The 15396-nt window shown below is 41.5% G+C and overlaps 1 protein-coding gene across 2 annotated transcripts in view; it reads right to left on the bottom strand.

Annotated features, from left to right (window-relative positions):
- Positions 1-9052, bottom strand: part of TMEM87B (transmembrane protein 87B) — a 44750-nt gene extending 35698 nt beyond the window's left edge. For both annotated transcript variants that reach the window (XM_039231693.1, XM_039231694.1), the window contains exons 1-2: positions 8688-9052; positions 5066-5126 (exon numbers count right to left, since the gene is read on the bottom strand). In XM_039231693.1, the coding sequence (XP_039087624.1) occupies positions 5066-5126; positions 8688-8843 (217 nt within the window). In that variant the 5' untranslated portion in view covers positions 8844-9052. The remainder of the gene's footprint in view (positions 1-5065; positions 5127-8687) is intronic.
- Positions 9053-15396: the final 6344 nt, after the last annotated feature.

Genomic DNA, 15396 nt, shown 5'->3' with positions numbered 1-15396 from the left:
GGCTACTGTAGTGAAACGAGTAAAATATTACCTAATTTCTCCCCAAAAGTCACTACAAAAATGAAATTCATCAAATTATTATAATTAACCAAATACTATTCATTTCATCTGTATGTTAAATCCAGCATTAAAATGAACTGAGTAACTGAATATGCTAAGTCACTGCTTTCTGCACTCTAAACACTTCTCTTCACTAACTTATTCATTCAAAAAGTACTGAGTGAGCACCCCTTGTGTGCCAGAGAGATATAATGGTAAACTAGAACAATCACTGTCCTTGATATTAGAGGTATTGGGGAGGGAAGGGTTAACAATTAAACACACCCCTTAGACAGAATAAGGGGCTGAAAACAGGGAGTCCAAGAAGCTCTGGGCAGGGCACGTAACATAGCCTAGGAGAGCATAAGGGGGTACTGACATGCTTACTGGAGGAAAAGACCTTTAATGTGAAGAGTAGGAGTTAGCTAAGGATGAGGAGGGTAGAAATAGTACATACAAATGCCCAGGCAGGGTGTTGAGAGCAGGCATGAGTATGGCCAGCTGAAAATAGTTTGCTATGGTCAGAACACAAACTGGGGAAAGGGGGAAGAGCTGAAGCTGGAGAAGAGTGCTGGAGAAAAGTCAAAAGGGGTACTATGCTCTGCTAAGGAGCTTTCGTTTATTTTGGATATTACAAAGTAACACCAAATGTTTCTGGTAGGAGGATAACGTGATTAGACAGACTGAGAAGGATTAGGTCTAGAATTAGGAAGAGCTCTTTTGGGAGTGTCATCACAACATGGCAGCTGGCTTCCCAGAGAATAGGTCATCAGAGAGACAGAGCAAAAAAGAAGCCACAGTATCTTTTATGACCTAGTTTCAGAAGTGATATGCCATTAGTTTTACCATATTCTCTTAGTTAGACCAATCTTGATATAATAGGGTGGGGGACAACATAAGGTCATGAATACTAGGAGGTGGGGATCACTGTGAACCATCTTGAAGACTGGTAACCAGAAGGAATCCAAACCGAGCCCTGAAACTACAGTTCAAGAAGCTGAGGTTGGTAGAATTTCTGGGGGAGAATACTCAAGAGTTGGGACCTGCACAGAGAGAGAGTAAAAGAAATCTGGACAGAGATACTATTGAGCCTGCCGGCACAGCAGCCAGCCCACGTGTAGAGAGAAGCCCAGTCATTCTCAGAGGTCACACAGGGTTGGTAACTGAGTTTCCACTAGCCAGAGTGGAGGGATCTCATTAAATATACCAAGCATTCAGGAGAAATGTAGCAGGGTCACATCTTAGGAGTGGTTCTACAGTAAAGGCTACTCCAAATCCACAGTTGGAAAGGATCAAAATGACCCAAAAGAAACTTAGCTGTCTGCCAGAACAAAGTCAAAGGAATACAACTATATAATACAATTATAGCACTTAAGAAGGTAACATTCATGATATCTACCATCCAAACAAAAACACTAGACAGAAAAAGAAAAAAATGACTCATTATCATGATTAGTCATTATGACAAAAATGGAAGAGACAAAGATGATGAGCAGAGAAGAATATTAAAAGAGCTGTTATAAATATTTTCTATATGCTCAAAGATGTAAAGGAAAATATGAAAATATTGAGAAAGAAGATATTTTTTAAAAAGAACCAAACTTCTAGAGATTAAAAAAAATTACAATATCCAAGAAGTTCACTGTATGAGATTAACAGAAGATTAAATACTGGAAAAGAAAAGATCACTGAACTTGAAGACAAAGCAATAGAAAGATTCAAAATGAAGCACAGAAAGAGACCACAAAAAAATTAACAAGGCCTCAGTGATGCATAAGACAATATAAAGCAGTCTAACGAATATGCAAATGGAGCCCCAGAAAGGGAGGACAGGGAGGTGGGGATATAGTGTCTAAATCCATGATCCAATGTAAAAGATGAGATTTTTTTTCAGTGTGGATATCAAGTTGTTCCAGCATCATTTACTGAAAAGATTATTCTCTCTCTAAAGAATTACCTTGGCATCTTTGTTGAAAATCAACTGACCTTATAAATGTGGGTTTATTTCTGACTCTCTGATCTGTTTCTTTTTTCTTTAATTTTTTAATGTTTGTTTATTTTTGAAAGAGAGAAAGCATGAGTGAGGGAGGGGCAGAGAGAGAGACAGAGACAGAATCTGAAGCAGGCTCCAGGCTTTGCGCTGTTAGCACAGAGTCTGACATGGGGCTCGAGCCCACAAGCTGTGAGATCATGACCTGAGCAGAAGTCAGACACCCAATCGACTGAGCGACCCAGGCACCCCTCTGTTCTGTTTCATTGTTCTATCTGTCTATCCTTATGCTAGTACCACACTGCTACAATTACTGAAGCTTTATGTAAGTTTTGAAATAAAATAGTAAAAGTCTTCCAACTTTTTTCTTTTCTTAAAATTGCTTTGACTATTCTAGGTTCTTTGCACTTGCATATAAATTTTAGATACAGTTAGTCAACTTCTATATAAAAGTCAGCTTGGATTCTGATTGAGATTAACTGAATTTATAGACCTATCGGGGGAAAACAGATGGTAAATGGTCGCTACAGAGTTTTCATAGATGCTTTACCAGCTTGAGAAAATTTCCTTCTATTTCTAGTTTTCTAAGAATTTTTATCATGATGGGTGTTGAATTTTTTCAAATACTTTTCTGTACATATTGAGATGATTATATAGCATATTTCTTTTATTCTGTTTAGGGGGTGAGTTACATTGAGAGATTTTCAGCAGCAATTCCACAAGATTACATCTTGAATGGAGTAACAAAAGAGCGGTCACCTAATGAAAAGTCAGATGTCTGATCTACCAAAAGGCATGGACACATATCCAAAGGACTAATTCTTAGATTTTCAGGCACTAAAATCTGGTTCTGTGAGAACACAGAGCCTCACTCTCACGCCTTCATTACACCATCAATTCAGATGTATAATCTAGAATGTCCAATTAGTACTTTAAATGAACAGTAACTGTAAAGTGGTTGTGTAATGATTACTCTCCCTTCAGCATGTCTGTCTTCCTGGATACCCAAAGGTGATGAACGTTGCTTGATGAGCATGGCACCTGAATGAGGAGGCTCAGATGGATACTACACCTACCTTTATCAGCCACACGTCATACCTACAGTCACAGTTCAAGACCTCTCTTCCATCAGTACTATTAGACTCTCTCCTTTGGCCTAACTAAACCCTCATATATATTTACATATTTCTTTATGCTTTTATTATTAACTCTCTTCTGCTGCCTCATTCTTTCTTTAGATATATTAATATCACTGTCTTGAGAGTGGTCTACTCTTAAGCTGATCTCAGATTTAGGTATTGATTTTTTTAAATCAGATTATGTATTTCACTGGTCCATATCACCTTATTCCCCCACGTCAGTTTTTTCTCTGCAACAGTCTCCTAAGTCTTACTTGTCTACACACTGAAATCTGAATTTACTAAAGCAGATAGATGCCAATTTTTTTTCCTCACCCACCTTGGACTTCAATTTCCTCTTACCAAGTTGTTATCACCACTGATAATCTATGATATCAATAAACTGCCTTGAACCACCTCTGCTGTCTAGCTGATGGCTGGACAATTTCCTTTAGCAAAGACTCACATATGGCAGAAGCACCCAACAAATGACCTGAGCATGCTGTGATAGAGAAAAGGGAATGGCTTCGGATCCCCAGGAAGCCAATTTGCTCTACCCAACAAAAAAACTGCTCCTTATGCCAAAACTTTAACCTTGGCAACCAATGTACCCTAGTCAAGTTACTGGAAACAATAAGAGGAGTCAGACCATAGTAAATATGATCTGCTGTAAATCCATCAAAAATGTTGAAAACCTTGGGGTGTCTGGGTGGCTCAGTCAGGGTGCCTGGGCGGTTCAGTTGGTTAAGTGTCTGATTTTGGCTCAGGTCATAATTTCACGGTTCGTGAGTTTGAGCCCTGCATTGGGCTCAGAGTCTGCTTTGGACCCTCTATCTCCTTCTCTCTTTGCCCCTCCCCCACTCGTGCTCTTTCTCTCAAAAATAAACATTAAAAAAAAATCTTTTTTTTTAATTTTTATTTAATGTTTATTCATTTTTGAGAGAGGAAGAGTCAGCAGTGTGAGCAGGGAAGGGGCAGAAAGGGAGACACAGAATCCAAAGCAGGCCCCAGTCAGCACAGAGCCCAATGCAGAGCTCGAACCCACAGACCATGAGATCATGACCTGAGCTGAAGTTGGATACTTCACCGACTGAACCACCCAGGTGCCCCTAAAAAACTTTAAAAATAAAAAAATATATTGATAAACCTCAAGATCTATGATAACCTGGTAGTTCTCACACATCAATATTTACATAAACAAAATAGTCCCTAACAAATAAGTTCACTTTTGTAAGCTCAAAATACTAATTAAAATGTTAGTGTGTAGTAATTTTTACTGTATTTTAGGATAATGGGTATATTTATAAAAGTTTCAAGAACATAAAGGCTTTACCACAATCACAACATTTCATATACTCATAAAACGAATTTATCTAGTTTTAAAAGCTGGGATTCAGAGTCAAATTTCACAGAAGCCTACTTTATTACACTTTAATTATAATTCTTTTTTTTTAATCTTTTATTTTTTTCTAGGAGAGAGAAACAGACAGCGTGAGCAGGGGAGGGTCAGAGAAAGAGGGAGTCATAGGCTCTGAAACAGTCTCCAGGCTCTGAGCTGGCAGTCAGCACAGAGCCCGACGCGGGGCTCGAACCCTCGAACCGCGAGATCATGACCTAAGCGAAAGTCGGACGCTTAACCGACTAAGCCACCCGGGCGCCCCAACATTAATTATAATTCTTAAAGAATTATTCATATTACATTTTTTGAGACAGGATCAGAAAAATCCATTCCTAAAAATAACCAAGCCTTCACGGAAACAAAAGAAACCCTGAAAATCTTACAACCACTTAAAAACAAATTATTTAGCCTAGTTTAAAATATATATTAGTTCGAGTAACATATCAGTTTCTATTACATTACATGACCTTATTCATTTATAATATAGTTATGTTAGTATTATTAGTTTATTGTACTTACCAGAAAACCTGATTTCTGTAGAGTTAAACATAGTTTTTCTAAATATCAGAGGTCCTGATTTCTAAAATGAAAAACAAGGAAATAAAGAATGATCTAGTTAAAAGTTTTTTCTCTATTTAGGAATATAGTTTTACCCTGGAAAATATACAGTTCTAACCCTTGCACTCCTGTGACCAACATGAATTATTTTTAAAAATAATTTTTAAGTAATTAAAAAAAGTTTTAAAATCTGGTCATATCACCCACTTGCTTAAAATCTTGTCCCGTATATCTACTCTCTACTAGGCTGGGGAATGGCCCTGCCTCTAGCATCTCAGTGGGGGGCCAGCCCTGCACCATTGCTGCTCCTCAGGCAGGGGTCCTACCTGTGCCTCTGCAGCTGCTCTCGGGATACTCATATGAAGGTACTTATATGAATGTAACCATCCCTCTCCCTAACTGTGTACTTAAAACAGACCAACTCTTACTGCCACTTACAGGTCCCTGCATAATCAAAGGCCTGCCTACCCGTCTTTCGCACCTTTCTCTCAGGGCTTCAAAAGCAGGATACTACGCCTTTTTCCCCTCAGGAACTTAGTAGTCAATCTGAAAACTGACTGAAAAAACCCTTCCCCGTCACTCTTTCTTCATCTTGTTAATGACTTCTTACCCTTCTCAGCCCAGTTCAAGAGTCCCCTCCTCAGGACGTCTTCCATGAGGCTCCACACCAGGCCAGGCCTTCCCTTCCACGGTCTCTAGGACCCATCCTTCACAACCCTTGCCACAATTAAAACGAAATAATCTATCACTTAGTTATTTAATGTCTGCCCTCACCAAGAATAAAAATGCTGTGCGAAGGGATTGTGTTCAATGAACAAGAGGTTAGGAATGAAAGAAAATGACAGGCCAACCTGTCGATAAGCTCCCACCCCAACACAGTTTCGACAACAAAATCCCCCAGTCCGGACCCCTCCTCTGAGCTCCAGATCCACCTGCCCAAATGCCTCAAGGTCATGTCCACAAGGATGTCCAACAGACCTTCCACACTAACCTGTCCTAAACCAGACACATTCCTCTCTGCTCCTCCACCAGCTCTTCCTACACTGCCCGTATTGGCTGCAGGTGGAGGTGACGCCATCTTCGGTCACCTCAGCCTTAGGTCCTTCCGGTCCCTCACCTCCATTGCCTAATCCCCAAGGCACGCCTACCTGACCTCACAAACACTTCCCCAAAGTAGCTCTTCCTCTCCATCCCTGCCACCATTGCTCCAATTCAGGCTCTCAGCATTTTCTCCCTACAGCTCTGCAATAGCCGATAGTTCTGCCACCAGATCTGAGCTAGCAGCCGCAGTGATTGGTACTTATCTCTAAAATCCTTCAATGGCTCTCCCTCATTCACACCCAAAATTTGTTCCTGGTGGCCTAATCCAACCTTTAAACGGGGTTTCTGTGACCCAGCAGAACCCCTTTTGAGAAAAGTGTTGAAGTAGTCGACATGATAAAAACATGGATTCTGGCTTCTCTTTTCAAAAAAGGAGACCTGGCAATTCTGTGCCTACGCTGCCATAGAATATCCACCAGCTGGGGCCGAATGGTAGCTGCTCTTATTCAGAAGAAGCACGTAATCTATAATCCATCGCTCTCTCCAGGGCCCCCTCCTGTCCTAAATCTAGCTCACTGCCCTAAACATCACTGGCCTCAGACCCTACAGGTCCTGGAGTTTGAACTCCTAGCCACAGGCTCAGGGCCAAGCAAGCTCTGGGAGGTTTATGGTAGACTGAGTCCCCTCTAACACTCCTACCAGAACCTCACTTAGCAGCAAGATGAAGAATTTTCTGCATCACTGCTGCTCTACTCCCTCCTCCTCCCTCACTGAAGTAACCTCTACTCATCTTTTAAGACCCAGCGAGGCACCAACTCTAGAAAAAGGGGTTAGGTGACCCCCTCAGTGCTCCAGCAATATCCAAGGAATGCTGCCATGTATGTAATCACTACTCATGAATCTGCTGTTCCTACTACTGTGTGAGATTCTTGAGAGAAGGGACTAAAATTCATCTTTGCGACAGCAATGGCCAGTCTAATACGCTGTGCAGTGAAGGTGCTCAAACTATTTGTTGACCTTTACAATCAAAAGAAGCATTGCTTGAGACATCTGCAGGACAGATTAATGAAAGGCTTGCTCTCCTTTCTTGTTCTCAAGGACAAGTCCCAACAACTTGAAATGGGGAGGAAAAATCAGCCTACTCCCTGCAAAGGGCTTTATGGACTGCTACTGACCTGATGTGGGAACCCCCCCCCCCCCGCCAAAAAAAATTACCTTCCTCATTCAGGAAGCAAAGTCATTCTTTCTGCAGCGCATCTGGAGTTGCACTGTTCAAAATATAGGTGGTAAAGATCTTTACAGATATGGTCAAGTAGTTTAACAATCTGTGCACAGCTCATTCACTTCCAATACTGTTTACTCTTAGTCTAGGATACTGTCATTCATTAAAGCAGCAGCAAGAAATCACGAGTGTAGCTCCTGGAGTTTTACTTTTACCGTCCAGAGAGATTCAGTAATAGAGATGCACACACTGCATCACTGGGGCATATAATGAAGGACCCTGGAAGAAATGGTAGCACGGGGTCTTAAAAATTCAAAAGAGGCCAACTTTCCTTCCTGCAGGACTTCTATGCTGTAGGGAGTATTTGCAGTCTCTGGTACTAAATGTTTCCGGTTGAGCAAATCAAAATACAAGTTTTGCTTTTAGAACTTAGACATCATTTCAGCGCATGTGGAAAAAATTCATCTCAAAACAGAGCTGGGTGAGTCACCTGATTCTAGAAAAGCAGGAGATAAGGCCTCTGCCTGATTTCCTGCCCCTCTTTAGCAAGATTTTCCAAAATGCTACTCCTGCATCGCTCCTACATCATCTCCTGCAACTACCAGATGCCAAGTTCTCAAATCTCCTGCCCTGGAAAGGAAGTTTCCACACACTCCTGCCTCCAGCCTAGCCTTTCAAACCCTCCTTAATCACACATCCCACCCCATCTCCATACACACATTCCCGGAACTGTGACAGGAGCCCTGGAGAAATTCAGGAACCGCAGAAGAGAGAAAGAGGGATGGGGTAGCTCTCTCGTTTTAGAGAAGAAAACGAAAGCGGCACACATACACTTTTTAAGTTTGTGCTGAGAGTGACACCTTTGGGAAAGTCCTTTTTGTGGCCTCACGGGTGTGGCCCTGTGGCTGCACCCGGCCCGAGGTGGGGTCATACGGCAAAGATGCCGGCAGGAGTGCCAAAGGTTGTGGGGTTCGGGTCTGAATAAACGAGGACCTGATCTAGGCAGGGCGCGTCAGAACATAGCCAGGGGCCAGGACTTCGAGAAAGGCGATCGGCAGGCACAGGAGCAGCGCTCAGAAGGGAGAGCCGTCCCCATGCACCGGCTTCACTGAGCTTCCCCAGAGCCCAGTCCGGCTGGAGGAGGGGACTCTCCACGCCCGTAACAAACGGAAGGCTCAGGGAGCGTTTCGGGGACCCGGAGCAGGCCCGGCAAAGAGCAGATGAACAAGTCCGGGGCGGGGAACGCGGGTCAGAGCGAGGCCCAGCGAGGACCCTGAGGGCCCAAGACGCGCCACGCCTCTGTCTCGACATTCCACTTACGTCGCTGACAGTCGCTGCCCAGAGCCCGAGCTCGGGGACGGCGCTCACAGCCGCCGGGGCCCAGCACAGGAGGCACAGGAAGACGGGAAGCAGCTGGGTCCCCGCGGGAAGGCGGGCGGGCGAGAGGGGCACTCCGAAGCGGCAGGCGGCGGCCATCTTGACACGGAAGCCGCACCTGGCGCTCCTGGACGCCCGCCACGCCCCGGGTCCGCACCTGGTGCAGCTCCGCCCGCCGGAGGCGGGCTCGGGTCGTGTGGCGTGGCTCCGACTGAGAGGTGAAGGAGGGGTTTAGGTTTGGGCGGGAAGGCGCGGTTCGGACCCGGAAAGCGGTGCGCAGGCCCACGCCCAAGCGTGGAGCTAGAAGGAGCCAGAGCGCCGCAAGGAGGGGGTGGGCGGGTCAGAGCGTAAAGGCGGGCTTCAGGGCCGGGCCGGAGTCGGGAGGCGGGGTCGGGAGAAGACTTGGGTGGGGCGGGGCTACCGTGGGGGTGGGGCCGGGAGGAGGTATGAGCGGGGGCGGGGCTCAGGGCCGGGCAGGAGTGGGGAGGCAGGGCTGGGAGAATAGGCGGGGTGTGGGCGGGACCATATTGGGGGCGGGACCGGCCCGAGGCGAAAGGTCAGGCCCCGGACTTCACAATGGCTGTGGTATGATGCTTAGTGGAGAATATGGAATGGAGTTTCGGGATAAAGTTTTCTGCCCCTTATGTCTCAGTTTCTTGTATCCTCTACACGTGCCCCTACGCCAGTCCTCACAGCTCAAGGGAAACAAATTGTTCACTTCATTCATGGAAAGTGGTTTGGAAGATACTTTAAAGTCAGGATCAATGGAACCCAAGGCATTGTGTTGTAAGCGTAACATGGTGGCACAGTTAGTAATTTTCAGACGAATACAGCTGCCTGATTCCTTAAAGCTGAAAGGACTTACATTTGTCTTACTGTGTACTTTGCCCAGCATTTTCACCTCTGAAAGCTTGCTGTCAAAGACAACTACTTTATTATCAAATGTAAATAATGTCAATACAATCATGGATTAATACTGATCTAATGTAAAATAGGACTGATTTACAGTCGAGAGGTTCTGTTTGCCTTATCAGTCACCCTTGTTCACCCTAGTCATTTGTTCAGCCAATCATTATTGAGGGTCTAGTTCAGAGAGGTTTGAGTTGAGAGTCTTGTGTATTTATAAACGCGAAGATTGAATTTATGATAGTTTCTTTTCACAAGAATATTGTGATTATATATCATATATTTTTATTGTGTCAAATTTTTATTGTTTACTAATGCTTCCTATAGACCCCTTGTTATACAACCATCAGAATTCAAGAGCATTGGGGCGCCTGGGTGCCTCAGTCAGTTAAGTGTCTGACTTCAGCTCAGGTCATGATCTCGTGGGTTCAAGCCCAGTGTCGGGTTCTGTGCTGGCAGCTCAGAACCTGGAGCCTGTTTCAGAGTTTGTGTCTCCCTCTCTCTCTGACCCTCCCCCTCTCATGCTGTGTCTCTCTGTGTCTCAAAAATAAATAAAAACTCTAAATTTTTTTTTTAAATTCAAGTGCGCTAAGAAATAGGTTCGTAGAACACTAGCCAATCCTCACCAGTAGGTGGCGCTAGAATTTTGAAGCTATTTTACATAAAAATCTTGATCCAGAGTTTTTCGCTTCCAACTTCAATTGATGATGCTATAGATACCTCTAATTTAAATCATTATAACCTTAATTCAGTCAACAGATATTGTGTACCTTCGTGCTAGGTATTGCACATTTGTACAGATTGCTGGCAATCGATTTAGCAAAGATTTTACATTATTAAAGAACAAGTACTTTTATTTGTCATTTAGATTTTATGACTATTCTGGGGCGCCTGGGTGGCTCAGATGATTAAACGTCCGACTTCCGGTCAGGTCATGATCTCACGGTTCGTGGGTATGAGCCCCGCGTTGGGCTCTGTGCTGACAGCTAGCTCAGAGCCTGGAGCCTGCTTCGGATTCTTTGTCTCCCTCTCTCTCTGACCCTCCCTTGCTCACGCTGTCTCTCTTTCACACACACAAAATATATATATATATATATATATATATAAACATTAAAAAAAGGATTTTGTGACTATTCTATTAAAACCTAGTTTCCAAGGCAGATTAGAACTACTGTCATTGATTTGAGCAAATCAAGCAGCATAGGTATCTCCTACACCCAAGGCACTACCTGGACAGGGAGAAGATCAGTACAGCATAGTCCCTGTCATTACTGTGAGGCTGTAAAAATGTAAAAACAGGTGCACATGTAAAAAGCCAATAATACAAGGCAGAATGGGTAAAGCCTTGAACTGTGGATATCAAGGGTATTTAGGGGTAAGTTGATTATTTTTTTCAAGCGTCCTTACCTTTTAGAGATTTCCTTCATTTGAGTTTGCCCAGAAGCAGACCCCGAGATAAAAATTTAAGTAGATGTAGTTTATTTGAGAGGTGCGGGAAACACCGGCAGGGGTGTGTTATGGGCTTAATTTTTCACCCAAATTTCATATGCTAATATCTTAACCCCAATGCCTCAGAATGTAACTGTCTTTGGAGATAGGGCCTTTAAAGAGGTAATTAAGGTAAGATTGAGGTTGTATAGGTGGGCCCTACTCTAGTCTGACTGGTATCCTTATAAGAAGAGGAGATTAGGACACACACACACACACACACACACACACCCCATGAGACCATATGAAGACAGAGGGAAAAGACACCCATCCATAAGCCCAGAAGAGAGACTCAGGAGAAACTAACCCTGCTGACACCTTGAACTCTGACACCTTGATGTAGGACTTCTAGCTTCTAGAATCATGAGAAAATACATTATGTTAAGTTGCCCAGTCTGTGGTATTTTGTTATGGCAGCCCTGGAAAACTATTACAGGGAGTGAGCAAATGTGACAGAGAGGGGATATAGTTAATAAAGGGGGCATTATCACATCAGCTACTCCCGTGGGCAAAGGGAACACAGTCCCAATGAGAAACTTAGGAGAAAGATGAGAAGTACATGCCTCAGAATCACCTCACACAAGGGATGAAGGAGCTGAGATATTTATATATTCACACCCATTAGTCTTTGGTTAGGGTCTGTCCCTGGGAGGACACGAAAGACACTGCAGACCCAGGCTGCTATGAGCAGGGCACAGTAGTTTTCCCCACTTTTGAGGAAAGCCTTTAAGCAAAGAGATGCTAGAGTCAGCTCAGGCACACTAAAGTGAAAAGACAGGAGGAATCTGGACAGGGCACTAACTGCTGAAACTCATCCTGAAATACTAACATAAGCTTACATGATCTCTGGGATTTGTTTTAAAATAATACAAGAGGCAGGGAAATGAGTGGGGATACAGATAAAATGAGATTGGCCATGAGGTGATCATTTTCTAAAACCTGCCTATTTAATAGGGTCATCCTGCCTATTTTGGTGTAAGTTTGAACTTTTCCATAATAAAGTTTTGTAAAAAGTACATTAGAGACCTCTGCTAGATTGAGCAGTAGAGACCAACTTTACATTCCCACCTAAAACAACAACAGCAAACAGATCAAATATGTGAAACAACAGTTTTCAAGACTCTGGACATCAGACAATGGACAGTTCTCCCTAAGGAAGAAAAGAAAGGCGAGCCCTATGATTGGTTCAGCTTACTAGCTTGAGAAAGTTTCCAGCCCACAGTACAGGGAAGAAAGACTCACACAGAGCCTGGCAGACTCTCAGAGTTTAGAAGACTCAGCTAGGAGTCCAATGTGAGTAAGGCAGCTAGTTGGTAGGACTGAATACGGAGAGGAGAGAGCTGTACAATGAAAGAATCTTGAGATCTAGAGAAGGTGCTCCTCAAATCTTCAGCAGAGAACTCATCAGCCTCTACAACTGAAGAAACTACCTGAGGCCAAGAAAAGATTTACCAAAAAGGATAAGAAGAAACAGTACCAGAAAGGGCTGGGAAAAATGTCTGTCCTGATCAGCTAACTTAGGAAATTTCATAATTTATAGGGCAATTGCCTAGAGTACTCAAAGGTTTTTTGCCCCAATGTGGGGAATAATCAGTCCTAGATTAAACACAGTTTTTGAGTCCAATTAACAAATCTTAGAAGCAAGACTCAAAAGATTAAGTGGTTTCCAAGTAATTGTGTCCTAGAACAAAGCTCAATGATATTTATAGGTATATAAAAATCTCCAGCACCCTAGAAGGTCAAATTACAATGTCTGTCACCCAACTTAAGATTACCAGGTATGAGAAGAATTAGGAAAATATAATACAGAAGAAGGAAAAAAAATCAATTGAAACTGACCTAGAACTGACACATATGTTGGAATGAGCAGAAAAAGATATTAAAAGTCATTGTAACTTAATTCCATATGTGCAAAAGTTAAGTAAAGAAATGGAAAACAGAAAAAAAACCATTAAGTTTCCAGCAATGCAAAACTACAGTGAGTGAAATAAAAATACATTGTGTGGATGGGATTAATGGCAGATTGTCTATTGCAGAAGGAAATATTAGTGAGCTTCAAGACTTAGGAATAAAAACAATCAAAATCTCATAAAAGAAAAAGAATGAAAAAAAGCTAAACATCAGTGAGTAGTCAAGTGGCCCAAAATATGTGCGATTGGAATCCCAAAAGAAGGGAGGGTCAGAAAAAATTTTGAATAAATAATGGCTGAAATTTTATCAAACTTGATAAAAACTATAAACTCATAGATCCAAGAAGATCAATTAAGGCCAAATGAAAGAAATCCAAAGATGACACCAAAGCATATCATAAGCAAATTGCATAAGATCAGTGATAAAAAAAAATATTAAAAGGAGAGAGAAAGGATATGTTAAATACAAAAAAATAAAGTGATAAGAATGACATAAATTTCTTGTCAGAAACAATAAAAACAAGAAGACAATGGAGAAACATTCTTAAAAGTATTGAGAGAAAAAAATCGTTCAATCTATAAGCTAATACTTAGCAGAAAAATCTTTCAAAACCAAGAGAAACAGTCATTTTCAGATTTATAAAAGCTGAAGGAATACACCATGAGAAGATCAGCCTGAGAAAAAATGTCTAGAAGATGATTCCAGATAGAAGACTGGATTCACACAAAGGGATAGAGAGCAGTGGAAATACTAACAACATGTAAATATGTAAGATCTTTTCTTATTATTGGAATATCTTTAATAGTTATTTTGCTATTTAAACAAACATAATAACATCATTTTGGGTTTATCACATGTGTGAAATAAAATCCATGTAGCAATAGCATAAAGCCCAGGAGGGGAGAAATGGAAATATATTATTGTATGGTTTTTATACTATATTAAAATTTTTTAAATGTTTATTTATTTATGAGAGAGAGAGACAGAGCATGAGCGGGGGAGGGGGGGAGAGAGAGAGAGAGAGAGAGAGAGAATTTGAAGCAGGCTCCAGGCTCTGAACTGTCAGCACAGAGCCCTATGTGGGTCTCAAAATCACAAACTGTGAGATCATGACCTGAGCCAAAGTCAGTCACTTAACTGCCTGAGCCACCCAGGTGCCCCTATACTATATTTAAAATGATATATCACTTGAACAGAGACTGTGATAAGTTAAGCATATAAGTATAAATCTTAATTACTAGAGGAATAAAAAGAGAGCTAATAAATCATGATGGGAGGTAAAATGGAATCATAAAAATTTTTTATTATTCCAAAAGAAGGCAGAAAGAGTAGAAAAAGGGAATAAAGAACAAGTGGACAAATACAAAACAAGTTGCAAGATGGCTGCTTGAAACTCTATCATATCAATAATCATATTAGATGTTAATAGTCTACTTATCTTAATTAAAAGGCAGTGATATCAGATTGGTTGGGAAAAAAAATCCAACTATATGCTGCCTACAAGGAAGGTACTTTAAATATAAAAACACAAAAAGGTTAAAATTGAAAAGAATGAAAAATTATATGATATTCCAGAAAAACTGGAATGACTATTTTAACATCAGGCAAAGTAGATTTCACAGCAAAGCATATTATGAGGGATATAATGAAGGTAATTTCATAATGATAAAGCGGTCACTTCATTGGAAAGAAACAACAATCCTATATGTTTATTCATCTAATAACAGGGTTTAAGAAAAAACTAGTTAGAAATCCAAAAAGATCCATAATTACAGTCACCCAAAATGAAACCCTGAATCCATTAGCAGTCCCCGCCCCCCACCCCCGGCAAACGTTAATCTACTTTCTGTCTTTATGGATTTGTCTATTCTGGATATTTTACATAAATGGAATCACACAATATGTGGTTCTTTGTAATTAGCTTCTTTCACTCAGCATATTTTCAGAATTAATCCACACTGCATCATGTATCAGTACACTATGGCTGAATAATATTCCATGGTATAGATATCCCACATTTTGTGTATCTATTCATCACACACTGATGAACATTTAGGTTGTTTCCACCTTTTGGCTATCATAAATAGCACTACTCTGAATATTTATGTATAAGTTTTTGTGTGAACATGTTTTCAATTCTCTTGGTATACCTAGGAATGCAATTTGTGGGTAATATGGTAAATCTATGTTTTAACTCTTTGAGGAACTGCCAAACTATTTTTTTTGTTTTTTTTTGTTGTTGTTGTTTTGTTTGTTTTTTAAAAATCTTTTTAATGTTTTATTTATTTTTGAGAGAGAGAGACAGCATGAGCAGGGGAGGGTCAGAGAGAGAGGGAGACACAGAATC

Source organism: Hyaena hyaena, unplaced genomic scaffold (assembly GCF_003009895.1).
Source record: "Hyaena hyaena isolate Hyena2069 unplaced genomic scaffold, ASM300989v1 scaffold_57, whole genome shotgun sequence".
Lineage (NCBI taxonomy): Eukaryota > Metazoa > Chordata > Mammalia > Carnivora > Hyaenidae > Hyaena > Hyaena hyaena.
This window is presented reverse-complemented; position numbering and strand designations above follow the sequence as displayed.